Source organism: Pseudorasbora parva, chromosome 13, assembly GCF_024679245.1.
Source record: "Pseudorasbora parva isolate DD20220531a chromosome 13, ASM2467924v1, whole genome shotgun sequence".
Classification (NCBI taxonomy): Eukaryota; Metazoa; Chordata; class Actinopteri; order Cypriniformes; family Gobionidae; genus Pseudorasbora; species Pseudorasbora parva.
Window position 1 is genome coordinate 15,749,923 of NC_090184.1, and position 16,184 is coordinate 15,766,106.

At 42.4% G+C, this 16,184-nt stretch overlaps 1 protein-coding gene across 3 annotated transcripts; it reads left to right on the plus strand.

The window, feature by feature from the left end:
* The first annotated feature begins 297 nt into the window (after positions 1-297).
* Positions 298-2,469, plus strand: LOC137038109 (serine/threonine-protein kinase pim-3-like). 3 transcript variants are annotated; one of them, XR_010897389.1, is made up of 4 exons: positions 298-592; positions 690-869; positions 1,678-1,823; positions 2,042-2,469. XR_010897389.1 is itself a non-coding variant. In XM_067412546.1 (3 exons), the coding sequence occupies exons 1-3, from the start codon at positions 340-342 to the stop codon at positions 2,089-2,091; spliced, it is 483 nt and encodes a 160-aa protein (XP_067268647.1). In that variant the 5' UTR covers positions 298-339; the 3' UTR covers positions 2,092-2,469. The 3 variants fall into 3 exon arrangements, 2 of the variants coding, with proteins under 2 accessions (XP_067268647.1, XP_067268646.1); XM_067412546.1 differs by lacking the exon at positions 1,678-1,823; XM_067412545.1 differs by lacking the exon at positions 2,042-2,469 and having other exon boundaries at positions 1,678-1,997.
* Positions 2,470-16,184: the final 13,715 nt, after the last annotated feature.

Consider the following 16,184-nt stretch of genomic DNA (forward strand, 5'->3'; position numbering starts at 1 on the left):
GCAGATTACTGTAGTTAATAAACCCGTAGAAAGCATTAAGTGTAAATGTGATTGACAAATAAGCCTAGAGGCACCAAATAACTTTGAGCTGAAAAGGCTCTTTTGAACGGATCTAAAAATATACTTTTAAAAAAAGGACTTTTTCAAAGATACTTTGATATGTTTTCTTCAGATTTTTACTCAGCTAACCTTCTGATTACTCTTTTTCTCTAGCCTGGGCATCCCAAACCTCTCGTTACAGAAGTGGCGCTGCTGCTGATGATGAGGCGAAAACCCATAAGCCCGTTCATCATACAGCTCTACGAGTGGTTTGAACATCCTGGAAAATTCACTCTTGTTATGGAGTTCCCCGAGCCTTGCATGAGCTTGCGGGACTACATCGTTCGCAAACCCATCTATGAACCCACAGCACGGTTCATCATGCGACAGGCTCTGCTGGCAGTACAGGTCTGCATCGAGCATGGTGTTTTTCATAATGACATTCATGCGCAGAATTTCCTCGTAAATGAAAGGACGTTGGAGCTCAAGCTGATCGACTTTGGCTGCGGTCAGCTATTTAGTAATGATGGCTACGAGAGCAAAACATACATTGGTGAGCATTTTGAGAGTGTGAAAACCTGAATGTAGTGACTTATTATTATTTAATACTTAAAAAAAAGCTCATCAATGTGCAAATTTCTTCTTTACAGGACTGCCGTATTACTATCCACCTGAAGTCTTAACAGAACCTCGTTTCCACGCCATACCAGCAAATGTCTGGGCTCTAGGAGTGCTGTTGTACACTATGGTGCACGTATCTCATCCTTTTGCCAATTCGAAAGAAATCAGACAAGCCAAAACTCCATTTATGTACTACAACTTATCCAAACGTGAGTGAATCTTATTGACAACATTGATAACACACACACACACACACACACACACACACACACACACACACACACACACACACACACACACACACACACACACACACACACACACACACAAAGCAAAGGCTCTGAACAGAAACAGTTAAAGATGAAGTATGTAAGATTTTTTATATATAGCTCAACGTATAGCGAGAGTTTGGGGCGTGGCTAATGTAGCAGGCGGAGCTATGGGAAAAGAAATTTAGCTAAAGAAGTGAAAGCCAAAATTCGCTGCATTTATACCTTAAACAGGTCACGAACATGTCAAAGTGAACAAAGCATTGTGATACAAAGCACGCTTCAATAATAATAATAATAATAATAGATTTTATTTATAATACAATTTTCATTCCGAAGAATCTCAAAGTGCAACAAAGGGAAAAAATAACAAAAAAACGAATAACAAGTAAAAATATAGAATAATACAAACAATCAATCAACACAGAAAACTGAACAGAAACAGAGCTGATGATATATCATAGTCATGCTCCCGTTCAGAAAGATACATTTTAATAAAGACAAATGCAACACAGCTAAAAGTATTCCTAATATGTTGAACCTTAAACGAGAGCTGTGTTTGTGATGTTGGGGAAGACGTAATGATTTGACGAAAATATGATTTATTTTGTAATTTATTTTGTAGTGTCACAGAAACTACATACTTCACTTTTAAAGTAAAGCTAAAGAACATTTTACAGTATAATAATCATGTTTTAGATGCTGTTTTCAGAGATGCATGACTAACTCCTTATTAAAATGTGTACAGAATACAGGGATCTGATTAGCCAGTGCCTAGCCCGGGATCCAACTAAACGGCCGACGTTAGAGCAGATGTCACAACATAAATGGATGAGATGACCTACTGTAGATTGGAGAAGTTCAGGAGATTCACTCGATCAGTGATTTCAGCAGGTGTGAGGAAGTGTAACAGACAGAGTAGGATTATTATCAGTTGTCTTATTTCACAGTTGCGTTCTTGTTATAGTCAAGTCACCTTCATTTATAAAGTGCTTTATACAATACAGATCATTTCAAAGCGGCTTTACTGTAATAAACAGGAAAATACAGTGTAATAAACTCTAAAAATCATTCATGAGTTGATTTGTTCATATAATCTTTGTATTGAATAGGAAACAACATACTTGCTGTCCTTGGTGGAGGGCTTGAGCTCGAGACTTGAGCCGAAGCCTGATGTCCAACCCCAACCTGACTGGGAACTCAGAGCCTGTCCACGTCTGAGCAAGAACACGAGAGACTGCAAGACTGGGAAGAAGTCATCAATCATCACAGCCACATTTGCTTTGATTTTAAACGTCATAAAAGTCATCTTTATTTATATAGCGCCTTATATACGACCGATCTTTACTCACAGCGGCTGGAATATTTGAACTTGTCATTTTACCTTGTCGTTTGACTGGATTGTTTGCTTTATTTCTTGTATAGCTTCATATACCTTTATAATGGCTATTTGATCTTACATAAACTGACATTTAAGACTCAGTTGTTGCTTTTTTGTGTCATATTTAATTTATTGCATTGATATATGCACACTTATTGTCTGAACCACATATTAATATTTCAAATATTTTTTAATAAAAAAAGTAAACAAAAAGCGGCAGCGTTGTTTTTTATATTTTGTTTTGTTATAAATATACATGCAGTGAAGATAATAAAGGTACGCTTTACCTGAACCACATCTGTGTGGTTATTAATATGTTTAAGATTGTTTTAAATGAAAATGAAAAGAGGCAGAGTGGTGTTTTATCACTGTAGTTTAAATTACACTCAGGGACATCTTTTGGGATTTCCGCCAGGATTTGGCCCACCCAAATTGAAAAGCTTCCCATACACACATACAGTGGTCTAGGTTCAAAATGTTGGTGTTATTTTACAGGAAACCCTTTAAAGTTACATAAAACACGGCTAAATGTCATAAACATGGAAGTATATGTTGTCTAAGCTGTAATAACCCCCCCAAAAGTAGGCGCTTTTTGATTTTTTCCCCCATAAATTCATTTTTGAAAGTGTGTAAGTCAGGCCCTGTGTGCTCTAGGAACCTGCAGACAGTTTGGGCTATTTCCACTAAATTCCAGAAAATAGAGGAAAAAAGAAGTTTGTCTGTGTCATGTTGTATGCAAGATTTATTCAAATAGATCTGAAGGGATGACCCCCCTTTTCCGCCCTCCCCCGACCCTGCTACCCCCCTCCACCACCATATATAGTGATATAAATGCAATATCCCAGTGTCATTAATTTAATTATATATGCTGGAAGCTGCCCAAACTGTCTGCAGGGTCCTAGAGCACACAGGGCTTGAGTTACACACTTTCAAAAAATTATTTATATAAAAAAATCTAAAAGCACATAATTTGGGGGGGGGGGGGGGGGGGGGGTTATAACAGCTTTCAACATATACTTACATGTTTATGACTTTTAGCAGTGTTTTATGTAACTTTAAAGGGTTTCCTGTAAAAAGACACCAACATTTTGAACCTTGACCACTGTATGTGTGTATGGGAGGCTTTTCAATTTGGGTAGGCTAAATCCAGCCGGAAATGGTACCAGAGTAATTTAGTGTACATTACTTTGTGTAAAACAAATGTCAAAGTGATGCATATCTCCAGAAAGTAGAGACTCTAAGCTTTCAAATCATCTTGACATCATAGCTCTTCCACAGACATTTAAAATGGAAAGTATATGTCATTCCCGTCCCTGTACATAGTCCACGGAGTTTAAGAGGTTAAATTACACATACGGGACCCGCAGAGCGATTCTATTGGCTGAAAGAAATTTTAATAGGTAATCTGTTCAGAGCCTGATTACAATTCTTACAAAATCGCGTTTTGATTTTTGCTGTTTAAATTGTGTTAAAATAGTCTTTAATGATAAGATATATAAGCATATCTCGTATATAATCTATTTATTTTGTGCACCTGTTCTGTTGCTGGGTTTTTTTATTTATTCTTTATTATTTACATTATAGGTACATTACTATGTCATGGTTTTGTACTGGTAACGTACTTATTTTATCAGTCAAAATAATTAGCAATCAATTACATATTTCAAATAAATGTTTTGCGTGTGTATGTGTGTAGTATAGTATGGCAATGAATCCATAGTTTATTTTTAAACAATTGCTTGTCCAGAACCATGTACAACAACTTTTGATCAGCGATTTAAAACCTCTACCAGCGGACCCAATTTCATAGGCAGACAGGATTAATCATGACACCGGATTAGAGCGAGCTGAGTGACGCGATGAAGAACGCGCTACAGCACGCAACAGTTTCAGAACCACGTCGTCCACATAACCGGAAGTGAGCAGCGCTACCCACACGCGTGATTTTCTTTCGTTAAATATGCTTTTTACGGCAGTTTTCACATGGATATTAATCGGAACGATGTCTACAATATTTAACAACAATACTTTTTAATAAAGTCACCATACTTTTCTTTTCATATCCTTGAAACACGCATTTAAGCCAATAAGACAATTTCTGTCCTGATGTGGTGAGTGAATTCACGTTTTATCATGAAAGCTAAACATACTTTTTTTTTGCATTTGTCAAAATATATTATTTGTCGTAATATTAAACAATTATTAATTAATAAAACGTATTAATTTCGTTTTCATGGATGACAAGACTAATCCTATCAAGTCTTTCTGCAGAAATGCCATGATATGGGCATAAGAGTCACAAGTTCAGCCATTTAAATATGTTTTAAACCTATTATTTTCCCTATATGTTTTCGTGCAGAAAAACATGTTTCACTTGTTCAAGGCCTTATAATAAATGGTTATTTTTATTTGACATTTGAACATTTTAAATGTCACATTCGTTGTGTCTAAGTATTATGTGTAACAACATGAACGTGAAAGAAATAATATGACTGAATATACAGTCAAATGGGAAACACTTTACAACATGTTACACATTCATTAATATATTTTTAAAATAATAAAAAATTGTATAGTTGAAGTAATAGTGAACTACAGTTTTTGTGTCCATTAACATTAAATCTCCTCATACTATGTCTCGTCATACTATGTCCTAGTATTATTTTTAACATGAATGTGAAGGAAATACATACATAGGCTACACTACCGGTCAAAAGTTTCAGACCAGTAGCATTTTTAAATGTTTTTAAACGATTGGATAGCGCTAAAACCAACCAGAGCAACGAAGGTGAAACAGAGCTTGTTGATAGATTAAACATTCACCGTATCCAGTCGGCCAAACTCCGATCACATCTTCCCTTTTTAAGAATGACTTCAGTGCTGTTCTTTATTCTTTTCTCAGAGAAAACTTTAACTCCAAGTCTTCCAGAGTCGCGGTCAAAGATGATTCGAAAGACCGCCGTTCGGATGTTTCTGTGATAACTAGAAGCACGCAAGCACAACTCGGCCGTCGTCACTATGTTAAGCCCCGCCCACCGACTCTATACACAATGTGATTGGCCCGACCAGAGTTTGGCGTTTACAGCTCAGAAGTGTATTGAGAGTTGCTAGACGACACTCGCGGGCAGATTAGATTTGCTGCCACTAGGGTGCGTCTAGATTTCTTGGCTAGCCAAAATTGGTACTGTAATGACTTTCAATGGACTGTAGAGCGGTGTATCCCCTCTCCCCCTCCCCCTGACTCGAGGTTGTCAGATAAGCTGCAGGATCCAGCAGGAACGTTTGTAGCTGCAGATGTGGTAACTAGAGCAGATCTGGCAACCCAGATGCCGAAACACCACTGACTTCGTGATTGGTAGATAGGTGGAGGGCGGAGCTTCAGGCCAAAACACAACATGTCAACATCAACATCAGTTGAGGGCTGCAACAACAACTTTTAAATGACAATATCCTGGCTGGACTACTGTTGTCAGTGATATAAGTATTTGAATTTAACATGATTTCTTAATGTCTAGTGACATATCAGAGCCATTTTATGATTAATTGAAATACATTTATTACATACAGTTCCTTTAAAATTTTGACAGCTCCAGGGCTTTTGTGAAACCCTTAATTTGTAGGGGTTTTTTATCCCCGCCCACGGACCGACGAATTGACTGAGGTTTTTTAAGAAAATGATTGTAAGAATAGAGTGATGCAGGTATGACGTCACTTTGCAGGGAACTAGCATTACACTTGTAAAACTCTATAAAATCCAAATAGGATTTTCCTATAGGCTTTTGGTCTGATACTTACAGGTTTTTCCCATCAAGCTAATTATTACAGATGAACACAATTTTTATTAATTTTGAAGCCTAAATACAGTTTAAAAAAGAAGAAGTAAAAAGCTAAAAGTAGGCTATAAACGGACTACACCACGGTCGCTCAACTTCAGCGTCATCATCACTAAGCTTCTGACATCTCTTTCAGGTTTTATTCAAAAACATTTTCCCAGAATGTTTGAGTTAGAATAGTTTATTAGAGCACAATTATGAGCATAATGAGGCTGTAAACTGATCTTACCTTTTGGGCGTGATGACGTTTAATCTCCTCGACAGCCTCTGTAGTCCCATTTAGCCACCTGTTAGCAGCCGCCAGACACGGAACAGCTGAAAAAAATCACGAGCGGGGTAATACTGATGTATTTTATGTTGTAGAGCAAAAATTGAAAGTGTCTTTCACAGCTTGTTCACCACAGACCTTATTTCAGCCATTTAAACACAATCCCGTTCAAAAAACCTATTGAATTTGGGACGAGGGGACCAGAAGTGCTAAAATGCTAACTTGCTTCTATTTTGGCCTACGAGGTGATGTCATACCTGCAGCACTCTATAGGTTTATCCCTGAAAAATGTTATCATACTTTTCATATATGTGCACTTTTCAAATACTTTTCATACAGCATTATGATCAAATGGAATACTATGGCAACAGCTTTCTTGCCTGTACGTAGGGATGGGTATCGTTAAGGTTTTAACAGTATTACTACCCTTACCAATACTGCTCATCGATCCGGTACTTTAGCGGTATTCTTATCGGTTATTTTTGTTATACTTTTTTATAATAAACAGAAAAATTAAGAACATAGTCAACAATTAAGAACATAGTTAATCTGAAAATGTAAAATATCTAGGCTAGCAAAATAAACAACAATGTTTGAACAATACTAATATAAAACATCCATTTTTGTGTGTTTCATATGTATACAATAAGAAGAACAAAGTACAAACAAATGGTAAAATACATACAATAAATAGACAATAAAACAAACAAATGAAATACAGTGCTTAAATCTCAGGAAGGTCTAACATTACTGTTCAGGTAATGGCCTACAAAATACATCTAATAAAGTTATCAAATATAAAATAACACTAGTTTTCACTGTACAGATTAATAGATTCATAAATATATATATTATAAATATAAAAACTCCTCAATTTGTAACAAATTTTAACCGTGTATGTCACTGAGTTTCTTTGTATGAGCTGTGTTCATGTGTTGTGATTTCTCCTCGAGAGGCTACTAAAAGTTTGCTCAAAAGTATTTCCTTCTCGAGCAAGGCAGAATTTGACTTAGTAGGAGCAGATCGGGAGTGGCTTTGGACGGCAACATGCCCAGTGCATTATGGGTGTTGAAGTTTTCTGACTTGTTTGCCTAAAAGCCTTTCTACTGGATAGGCAGCCAACTTTTATTTAAATCCCATTTTGCCAGCAGTGAATTACCCCTTTGAATACGCTTCACTTGGTTTGATCAAATGGGTTGTGGATGTCATTTCATGTTGAGCTTGATTTAATTGGGCCTTTTTTATCGTTTTTTTTTTTTCAGGGAAAGGTGGAGCTGACTTTGGAGATTGTGAATGAGAAGGAAGCGGATGAGAGACCTGCTGGAAAAGGCAGAGATGAGCCCAATATGAATCCAAAACTCCATCCTCCCAAGTAATCGAACTCTCGCTTAAATAAGTTTATTGTTCTGTGTGTTAACAGAAGATGATTACAAGATTTGTTTCTCTTTTAAAGCTCTCAGGCGACCTGAAACCTCGTTCTTTTGGTTCACAAGTCCATGCAAGACGTGCAAATTCATAGTGTGGCGCAAATTTAAGTGGCTGTTCATCGGCCTGGTTGTGCTAGTCTTAAGGCATCTTTACACAGAAACCGATTCTGCAGGAGCATAAAATCACAAAAATGTGCATTTACACAGACCGTTTAATCCTTCTCTGAAGCGGCATAAATGCATATACGGCATTGAAGGAATTTTCCGTATTTGTGTTTTACAGGTCTTTTTCCATATTTTTTGTTGCGTTGCATTGTGGGAGCAAGAACCTCAGTCAGCGGGGCAAACAAATTTCTTTACACACACTAATCGCCATTACATGCATGGATCATCATCACTTTCAGTCAGATTTCGGAGTAGGATAAACCTCCCGCTTCTGAGGTAAACATTAAGAATTGTATTTTGTTTCTTTTGTCACATAACCTGTTTTAGAGCGTTAATTTGGTATTGTATTTTAGGTGCTATCTGACTCGTCTGTCAGACCCGTCGCATTAACCGTCGTGTATGTTCTCAAATTTAGCTGATATTTGTGAAGATGCTCTATGTATTTGTTACTTTTCCTGTTTTATTTATTGAATTATCAACTTATATTTGTTGTTGGTGTCGTTTAAACTTTATGTAGTATTGTTCCAAGCTAGGCATAACATTAACTTTTGTAACAACGTTAAGCAGCTGTGGAAAATGAACTAACGTTAACGTTACAATACGTTGTGGGTATTGGACAGTTAAGGCATCTTTACACAGCAAACGCGGCACAGAAACCGATTCTGCAGCGGCATAAAATCACAAAAATGTGCATTTACACAGACCGTTTAATCCTTCTCTGAATCGGCATAAATGCATTTACACAGGAATTAAAATCGCGGGTAACAATGCGTTGAACATTATTTAAAACTACAGTTTAAACAAAGTTTTATAAAAAAAAATTAAAAATGAAATAATGTATAAAAATAGGCCTAAAATAAAAATACAGAGTTTTAAATAATTTTGTTCTGCTTGCTATATAGCGCTTTTGATGTTTGTCATAATTCTGTAGGCCTAGCCCAGTGGTTCCCAAACCTGTCCCGGAGGACCCCCAGCACTGCACATTTTGCATGTTTCCCTCATCAGACACACCGATCCAACTCATCAGCTCATTAGCAGAGATGGCAAGACCTGAAGTGGGTGTGCCTGATGAGGGAGACATAAGCTGTGTCTCATTTCGTCAAATTTCGAAGGCTGCGTCCTCCGGAGGACACGTCCTGTGTAGGATGCAGTATACGGAGTGTCCTCAATCAGAATTAAACGAGACGTCCTTCGTAGGACACACAGGCAGGAAGTATCATGTTGCTATGCCAACAAGTTCAGCCTCGTTGGGCTCTCACGCCAGTTATATGAATGAAAATTATTTATAACTTGAAAATGACTATGAAGTGTTTCTTGTCTTGACAGCAATGTACTGTTCTAAACGTTTAAAATGCACTAAACAGTTGTAATCCTGTTTACCAAAACTATCTGTTTGAGGTAATAGAGCTTAAAAAAAACAACAAAAAAAGCTTGAACTACTTAATTTAAACACCACACCTACGCTCGCATGTATATCTGGCGGTGGTGCCGTTTTTTCATATAATAAAAAAAAATATGACGGTTGTTAACGGAGACGCAAAGAATTGTGGGTTATCTCCAGCCGTGAAGGATACTCCTCGTGCACACTCCGAATTCCTGTGAAAGAAGGACGCATTCGAAGGTCGCATTTGGAGAGTCCTTCTCACTTTTTTGAAATGAGACGGCCTTATGACGTATGCACCCTTCAAATGCGACCTCCGGAGGACGCAGCTTTCTGAAATGAGACACAGCTATACTAAATGTGCAGTGCTGGGGGTCCTCCAGGACAGGTTTGGGAACCACTGGTCTAGCCTACTGTAATTCTGCAATTCTTCTATTTTAGGCTACGGTATTCTATAGTTATTTTATATTTCTTAATAAAATTGTGCTTGATTGACAATGCTATAAATAAAGTATTTTTAACATTATTACGGGTAGATTACCGCAGGATTAAAAGTGGACTTTAAAAGAAAGTCATTTTAGAGCAGTCACAACAAATGTTCAGGGGTGTCGCATCCGTGAGGGATACACCCACACTTCTTCCGGTGACAGGTTTCAACACCCGCTCTTTTTCTGCAGTTTTTCCGCAAGTTTCCACAAACGCCATACTGCAGTCGCTCCTCCGTTTCTCTGGCCGCTCTGTGTCTGCGCTCGCTGCGTCTGCTTCCCCTCCCTTTACATAATATATATTGTGAAAAGTTTCGGTGCGTAGGACGGACCTGTCCGCGGTCGTTCTCCGTGGTTCTGACCAAAGAAGAGCGCGGACTCTCCATTATAGCATCAGGCTGCACAGCCTATCTCTCTGAGCCCATAGACTGTAAAAGTGGTCAGGAATGTAATATTTCCCCAAAACAAAGTTTAGTTCTCAGCTCGTATAACATGAGCCCGAATATTGTACAATTCGGTTTAATTGTGAACAGAAAAACGTTACACACGTCAATCCATACCGACGATTTTGGTTCGCTTCTTATTTATTAAATAGGCCTATATAGCCTACAGACAGTTAGGCTATTTAATTAAAAAATAATGTTATAGGCTAATATTTAAACATAGCCTAACTATGACATTGTTGGCTACGTTTTCTTTAACCCTTTGTCCAACGAAATTAAGCGCCGGCGCATTTTGTTCCTTTAGGACAGCGGGAACAACTCGCTCTGTAATTTTTTGCCATAGGCTACAGATAGCCTAGGTGCAATACATAGCCTAATTATAAACTATAAACTTTCTACTTTTATGTCACAATAACAACAAAGGCCGTGGATTCTGGGAACATATTGTTTATGCACTTCAAAAGTTACAAACGCTGTCTTAATTCATTTTTTTATTTTTTTTATTAAACTTTTATTAAAATTGTTATTAAAAACGATAAACTGCAAAAAGTTTGCTTCAAATTGTATGTGCGCTGATTTGTGGAGAAAAAGAAAAAAGATTATGACGGAAGAAATTGTTGAAGAGACAGAGGGAGTCAGGATTGTGTTCTGCACACTGTGTGATTGTCACTCGCGTGCTAGAGCACCGATTTGCCTGTGATCTCGGGCATTTGTCGGCGATTTCGCAAAACCTGTCGACGACTCAAAATCGGGCCAAAAATCGGGCGGTGTGAACTAGGCTTAAGTGCTACTCAAGAGTCGCCGTCCATTTGCGAAGTGCTGTAATGTAACCTTATGGAATCGTTTCCTCTGAACGGTTCACCTAATAATTGTCATCTGATGTGGATTAGCAATCAAAACACGTCTATAAAGCAACTACCTACAGGCTGAGGCGCTGACAAAATGGCTGAAACAAAAATGATACTGTGGCAAGGGGGGTGTGGTTCAGCGAGGTCTGCAGTGGGAGGGAGAGCCGTGGGACGAGCGGTAAGTGAGTGGGTTGGAAGCAGATTAATAACACCTGTCTCTTGTTCCAGTAATGGGCGAGGAGAGGGTACAAAACACCGGTGGAACCGGAGACGAGGGAGAGAGAGAGACCGGACGGTTGATGCCAAACCCCCACAGAGACTGAGTAACCGGAAGCCGGAAGTGCCGAACCGGAAGTGATCGTTGTTTATGTGAATCCGCACCGTTGTGTGTGCTTTGAGTTTGAAAGAAATAAAAGAGAATAGCATCAACCGTCCAGCCGACCCCGTGTCCTCTTCCTTCCTCATACTATCAAATTTGATACACTGGTGCCGAAACCCGGGAAGGAAGCAGGACAGCGCCGCCGCCATGCAAACGCCCTCCGCCTCGCCGTTTGCGGACATCATCACCTCCCTCGCGGCCCTCCACCAGGATCAACATCAGGCTATGCTGGACCTTTGGGCGGACCAAGAGCGCCGCTTCGCGGCCATAGTCCAAGGCCAGCAAGAGGACCGCGAGAGGTTCCGGAGCTGGATCGATCGGGAGGTTCGCGCCGAGGCCGCCGGGCTGGCCAGCGCACCGGTCCACGTGCCCCTGCATAAGATGGGGCCACAAGACGATCCGGAGGCCTTCATTGATCTTTTCCAGAAGGCCGCGAAGGCTTGCGGGTGGCCACGGGCACGGTGCGCCTGATACGATTACTCACGGGAAAAGCCCAGGCGGCCGCCCAACAACTGCCGGTGGCGAACCTCCTGGACTACGAAGACCTGAAGAGGGCCATTATTCAGCGGGTCCGCCGGATCCCAGAACAACACCGCCAGAGATTCCGCTCATTGGAATGGGGCGAGGCCGGCCGACCCTTCGCGATGGCCCAACAGCTCCGGGACTCGTGCCGCAAATGGCTCCTAGCCGGTGGAAGCGACGTGGACCACATCGTCGATCTGGTGGTACTGGAGCAATTCATCGCTCGGCTACCAAAGAAGACTGCCGAGTGGGTCCAGTGCCACCGGCCCACGTCGCTGACGACGGCCATCAACCTGGCGGAGGACCACCTGGTGGCGTGCCCGGGGGTCGGCGAACCCCTTCTAACCTCTCCCTCTCTCTCTCTCCCCCCTCTGTCTCTCCCTCTCGCCCTGTCCCTCTCCCTAGGTCCCGCCCTCCGGGCCCTCCTCGCATTCCCCCCAGAGGCCGGGGTGGAATAGGCCCCGGGGCACTTCGGGAGTTCGAGGGCCCCGCTCAGGGGGGCGGGGCTGCTGGGGTCGGGTGGGGATAATGGATCCGGTTCCACCCCCTCTCCGCGCTCCGCGCAGGGGCGGCGGGTAGGCCTGGGCTGGCCTGCTGGCAGTGCGGCGACCCGGACCATTTTGTGGTCCGATGATGGATGTCGGGACAATGATCCGGGTGCCGGACTTCCAGCGGACCACCCCCGATCAAGCAGGAGAGTACCAAATTCCTGTGAGTATCAAGGGGGGTACATATCAGGCCTTGGTGGATTCAGGATGTAACCAAACCTCGATCCATCAAAGCCTGATGCAGCCTGGGGCATTGGATACCGGCCCGCGCGGTTAAGGTGCGGTGTGTGCACGGGGATGTGGTGGAGTATCCGCTGGTCCCAGTCACGATACAGTTTAGGGGAGAAAAGCATAGGGTTGAGGTGGCGGTTAGTCCCCACCTCCGGCATCCGCTAATTCTGGGGACGAATTGGCCCGCCTTTCCGGCTTTATTGGGGTCGTTATGTGCGGATGCCGCTTGGGAAAACAAGGCTAGGATCGGGGCGGCGCGAGTGCAGCTTGGCGAGACTGACACGGGACCCTTGGGGACAGCTCCAGAGGAACCGAGCGGGATCGAGAGACTGATTCTCTCAGACCGCGATGACTTCCCTCTGGAGCAGTCACAAGATGAGACCCTAAAAAATGCCTTTCAGCAGGTCCGTTCTATCGACGGCCAGTCTCTCCAACCCGCCTTGCCCGTCACGTATCCGTATTTTGCCATAATTAAGGATCGGTTGTATCGAGTGACCCAAGACACTCAGACAAAGGTAGATACAACCCAGTTATTAGTACCAAAGAGCCGCCGGGAAATGCTTTTCCAGGCGGCTCACTCTAACCCGATTGCGGGCCACTTGGGACAGGCGGCCACACTGAATCGCTTAATGACCCGATTTTTTTGGCCAGGCATTCATGACAACGTGCGCAGGTGGTGCGCGTCTTGTCCTGAATGTCAGTTGGTGAATCCACTGGCCTCCCCAAAAGCGCCATTGCGCCCCCTTCCATTAAACCTCATCGGGCCATTAGAGCGATCCGCACGCGGCCATCGTTTTGCGTTAGTTATCGTGGACTACGCACAGGGCCGGCGTTTGCTATAGGCGAGCTAGGCGGTTGCCTAGGGCGACAATTGTGTTAGGGGCGCGAGCGCGCTCTAGTGCTGCCCAATACTACCCATTAAGCATAGAATCGGAACAAGCGAAATACAACATAATGTTCATTAAACATGATCATCATAGGGCGCCCCCTCAGCCACACGTTTTATTACTTATCAACCTGATTATTAGATTGAATTGATGGTGATTATTGATTATTAGTTCAGGCGTTTGGTCAGGCTAGTGCTCATGTTGCACGTTGATCAAAAATGAGGCGTCTAAACCCCACGGATGCACAGTGACGGAAAAAGAGAAAAAAAGAAAGGAAGAAAATTGAAAGAAAGCCCAATATGGAGGTTAGTCTTCTTATCTCAGCCAATAAGTTGTCAAACAAAATAAAATTACTTAGTATCAATCTTATCAACTAATATTTATTTTATAAATATTATTAATATTGTCACTAAGCTATCACTTGCTAGTTTTCTACATAATTACTATACGTATTGCAAACATAACTTCACTGACAATAATCTACAATAACCTACATGGATGTCATTTAAATATCAAAAGTCCATTTCGTTATAAATATGAATAACGTATGCATGTTATTTATGAAAAGTACAAACGCTCTCTACGTGGGCGTCGGAAGGAAATAAATACGGCCTCTCGTTTTTTTTTTTGTTTTTTTTTTACTGGAGCAGCCTTATGAAAGATGCCATATTATTTATATTAAACACAAATATGCTGTGTTCACCTAATTCTTTACGGTGGCTGTAGTTTAGTGGTAAGACGCACGGCATCAAGATTTGATGTAGATCGATCAGTGGTTAGATCCTGCCTTTTGCCACACTCACTCTATTCCCTTTTCCCATCACATATCAAATTGGAAAGGCATATATTTTTAATAAAAAGTGAGAAAATGTTTGAAAAGGGGAAATAAAGCGTTGAACGTGTTTAATAATAAGTGCTTCTCGGTTAGGGGTAGGCCTAGGAAAACAGACATGTGCTGAATTAGAGACGATAAAAGTGAGTGGAGTGGGGTGGAGTGGAGTGGGGTGGGGTGGGGAGGGGTGGGGGGGCGCAAAACTCCATCTCGCCTAGGGCAAGCAAAGACCTAGAGCCGGCCCTGACTACGCAACACGATATCCGGAAGCAGTGGCCCTCCGCAACATCTCAGCGAAGAGTGTTGCGGACGCACTGTTTCAACTAATCTCCCCGGTGGGGATTCCAAAAGAGATCCTCACTGATCAAGGCACGGCGTTTATGTCACGTACATTAAGCGAACTATACGGGTTATTGGGCATTAAGTCCATTCGAACAAGCGTCTATCACCCACAAACGGACGGCTTGGTCGAACGGTTTAATCGCACACTTGATCCATGATCCGTAAGTTCGTACAGGAAGACGCCAAAAATTGGGATAGGTGGTTAGAACCCCTCTTATTTGCCGTGCGGGAGGTCCCCCAAGCCTCCACGGGGTTTTCCCCCTTCGAGCTTCTCTACGGGCGCCAGCCACGGGGGGTGCTGGACGTCCTGCGAGAAACTTGGGAGGAGGGGCCTTCTTTGGCGAAGAATGAAATTCAATATGTGCTGGACTTGCGAACAAAGCTCCACACCTTGGGGCGGCTATCTAGGGAGAATTTGTTGCAAGCCCAGGACCGCCAGAGCTGGTCATATAACGGGAAGGTAGCTATGCAAATTCACACCGGGAGAGAAAGTGCTCGTATTACCCCCTACGTCGAGCTCTAAATTAATGTCAAAGTGGCAGGGGCCGTTTGAGGTCGCACGACAAATTGGAGACCTCGATTATGAAGTGATACGATCCGATAGGAACGGGGCACGTCAAATATACCACCTCAACCTCCTTAAGAAATGGAATGAGGTGGAATCAGTGTTGTTGGCAACGGTGATCGGGGGAGAGGATGATCTCGGGCCAGAGGCGAGCATCAAAGCACAATCGGTCGCGCTGGCCCCTGGGGGAGATCATCTCTTACCGTCCCAACTCACTGATTTGTCAAAATTACAGGCGGAGTTCGCCGACATGTTCTCGCCCCTACCGGGACGTACCAACTTGATTCAGCACCATATCGAGACCGAGCCGGGCGTGGTAGTTCGCAGCCGGCCGTATCGCTTGCCTGAACACAAGAAAAAGGTGGTTCAGGATGAATTAGGGGCAATGCTCGATATGGGAGTAATAGAGGAGTCCAACAGTGACTGGGCGAGCCCGATAGTTTTGGTCCCTAAGACTGACGGCTCGGTCAGGTTCTGTGTGGACTATCGCAAGGTGAATGCAGTGTCGAAATTCGACGCTTATCCAATGCCGCGGGTTGACGAGTTGCTTGATCGGCTGGGCACGGCTCGATTTTATTCGACATTGGACTTAACAAAGGGCTATTGGCAGATCCCCTTGTCTCCATTGTCCAAAGAAAAGACAGCTTTCACCACGCCGTTTGGATTGCACCAATTTGTCACGCTTCCTTTCGGTTTGTTCGGGGCGCCCGCTACCTTC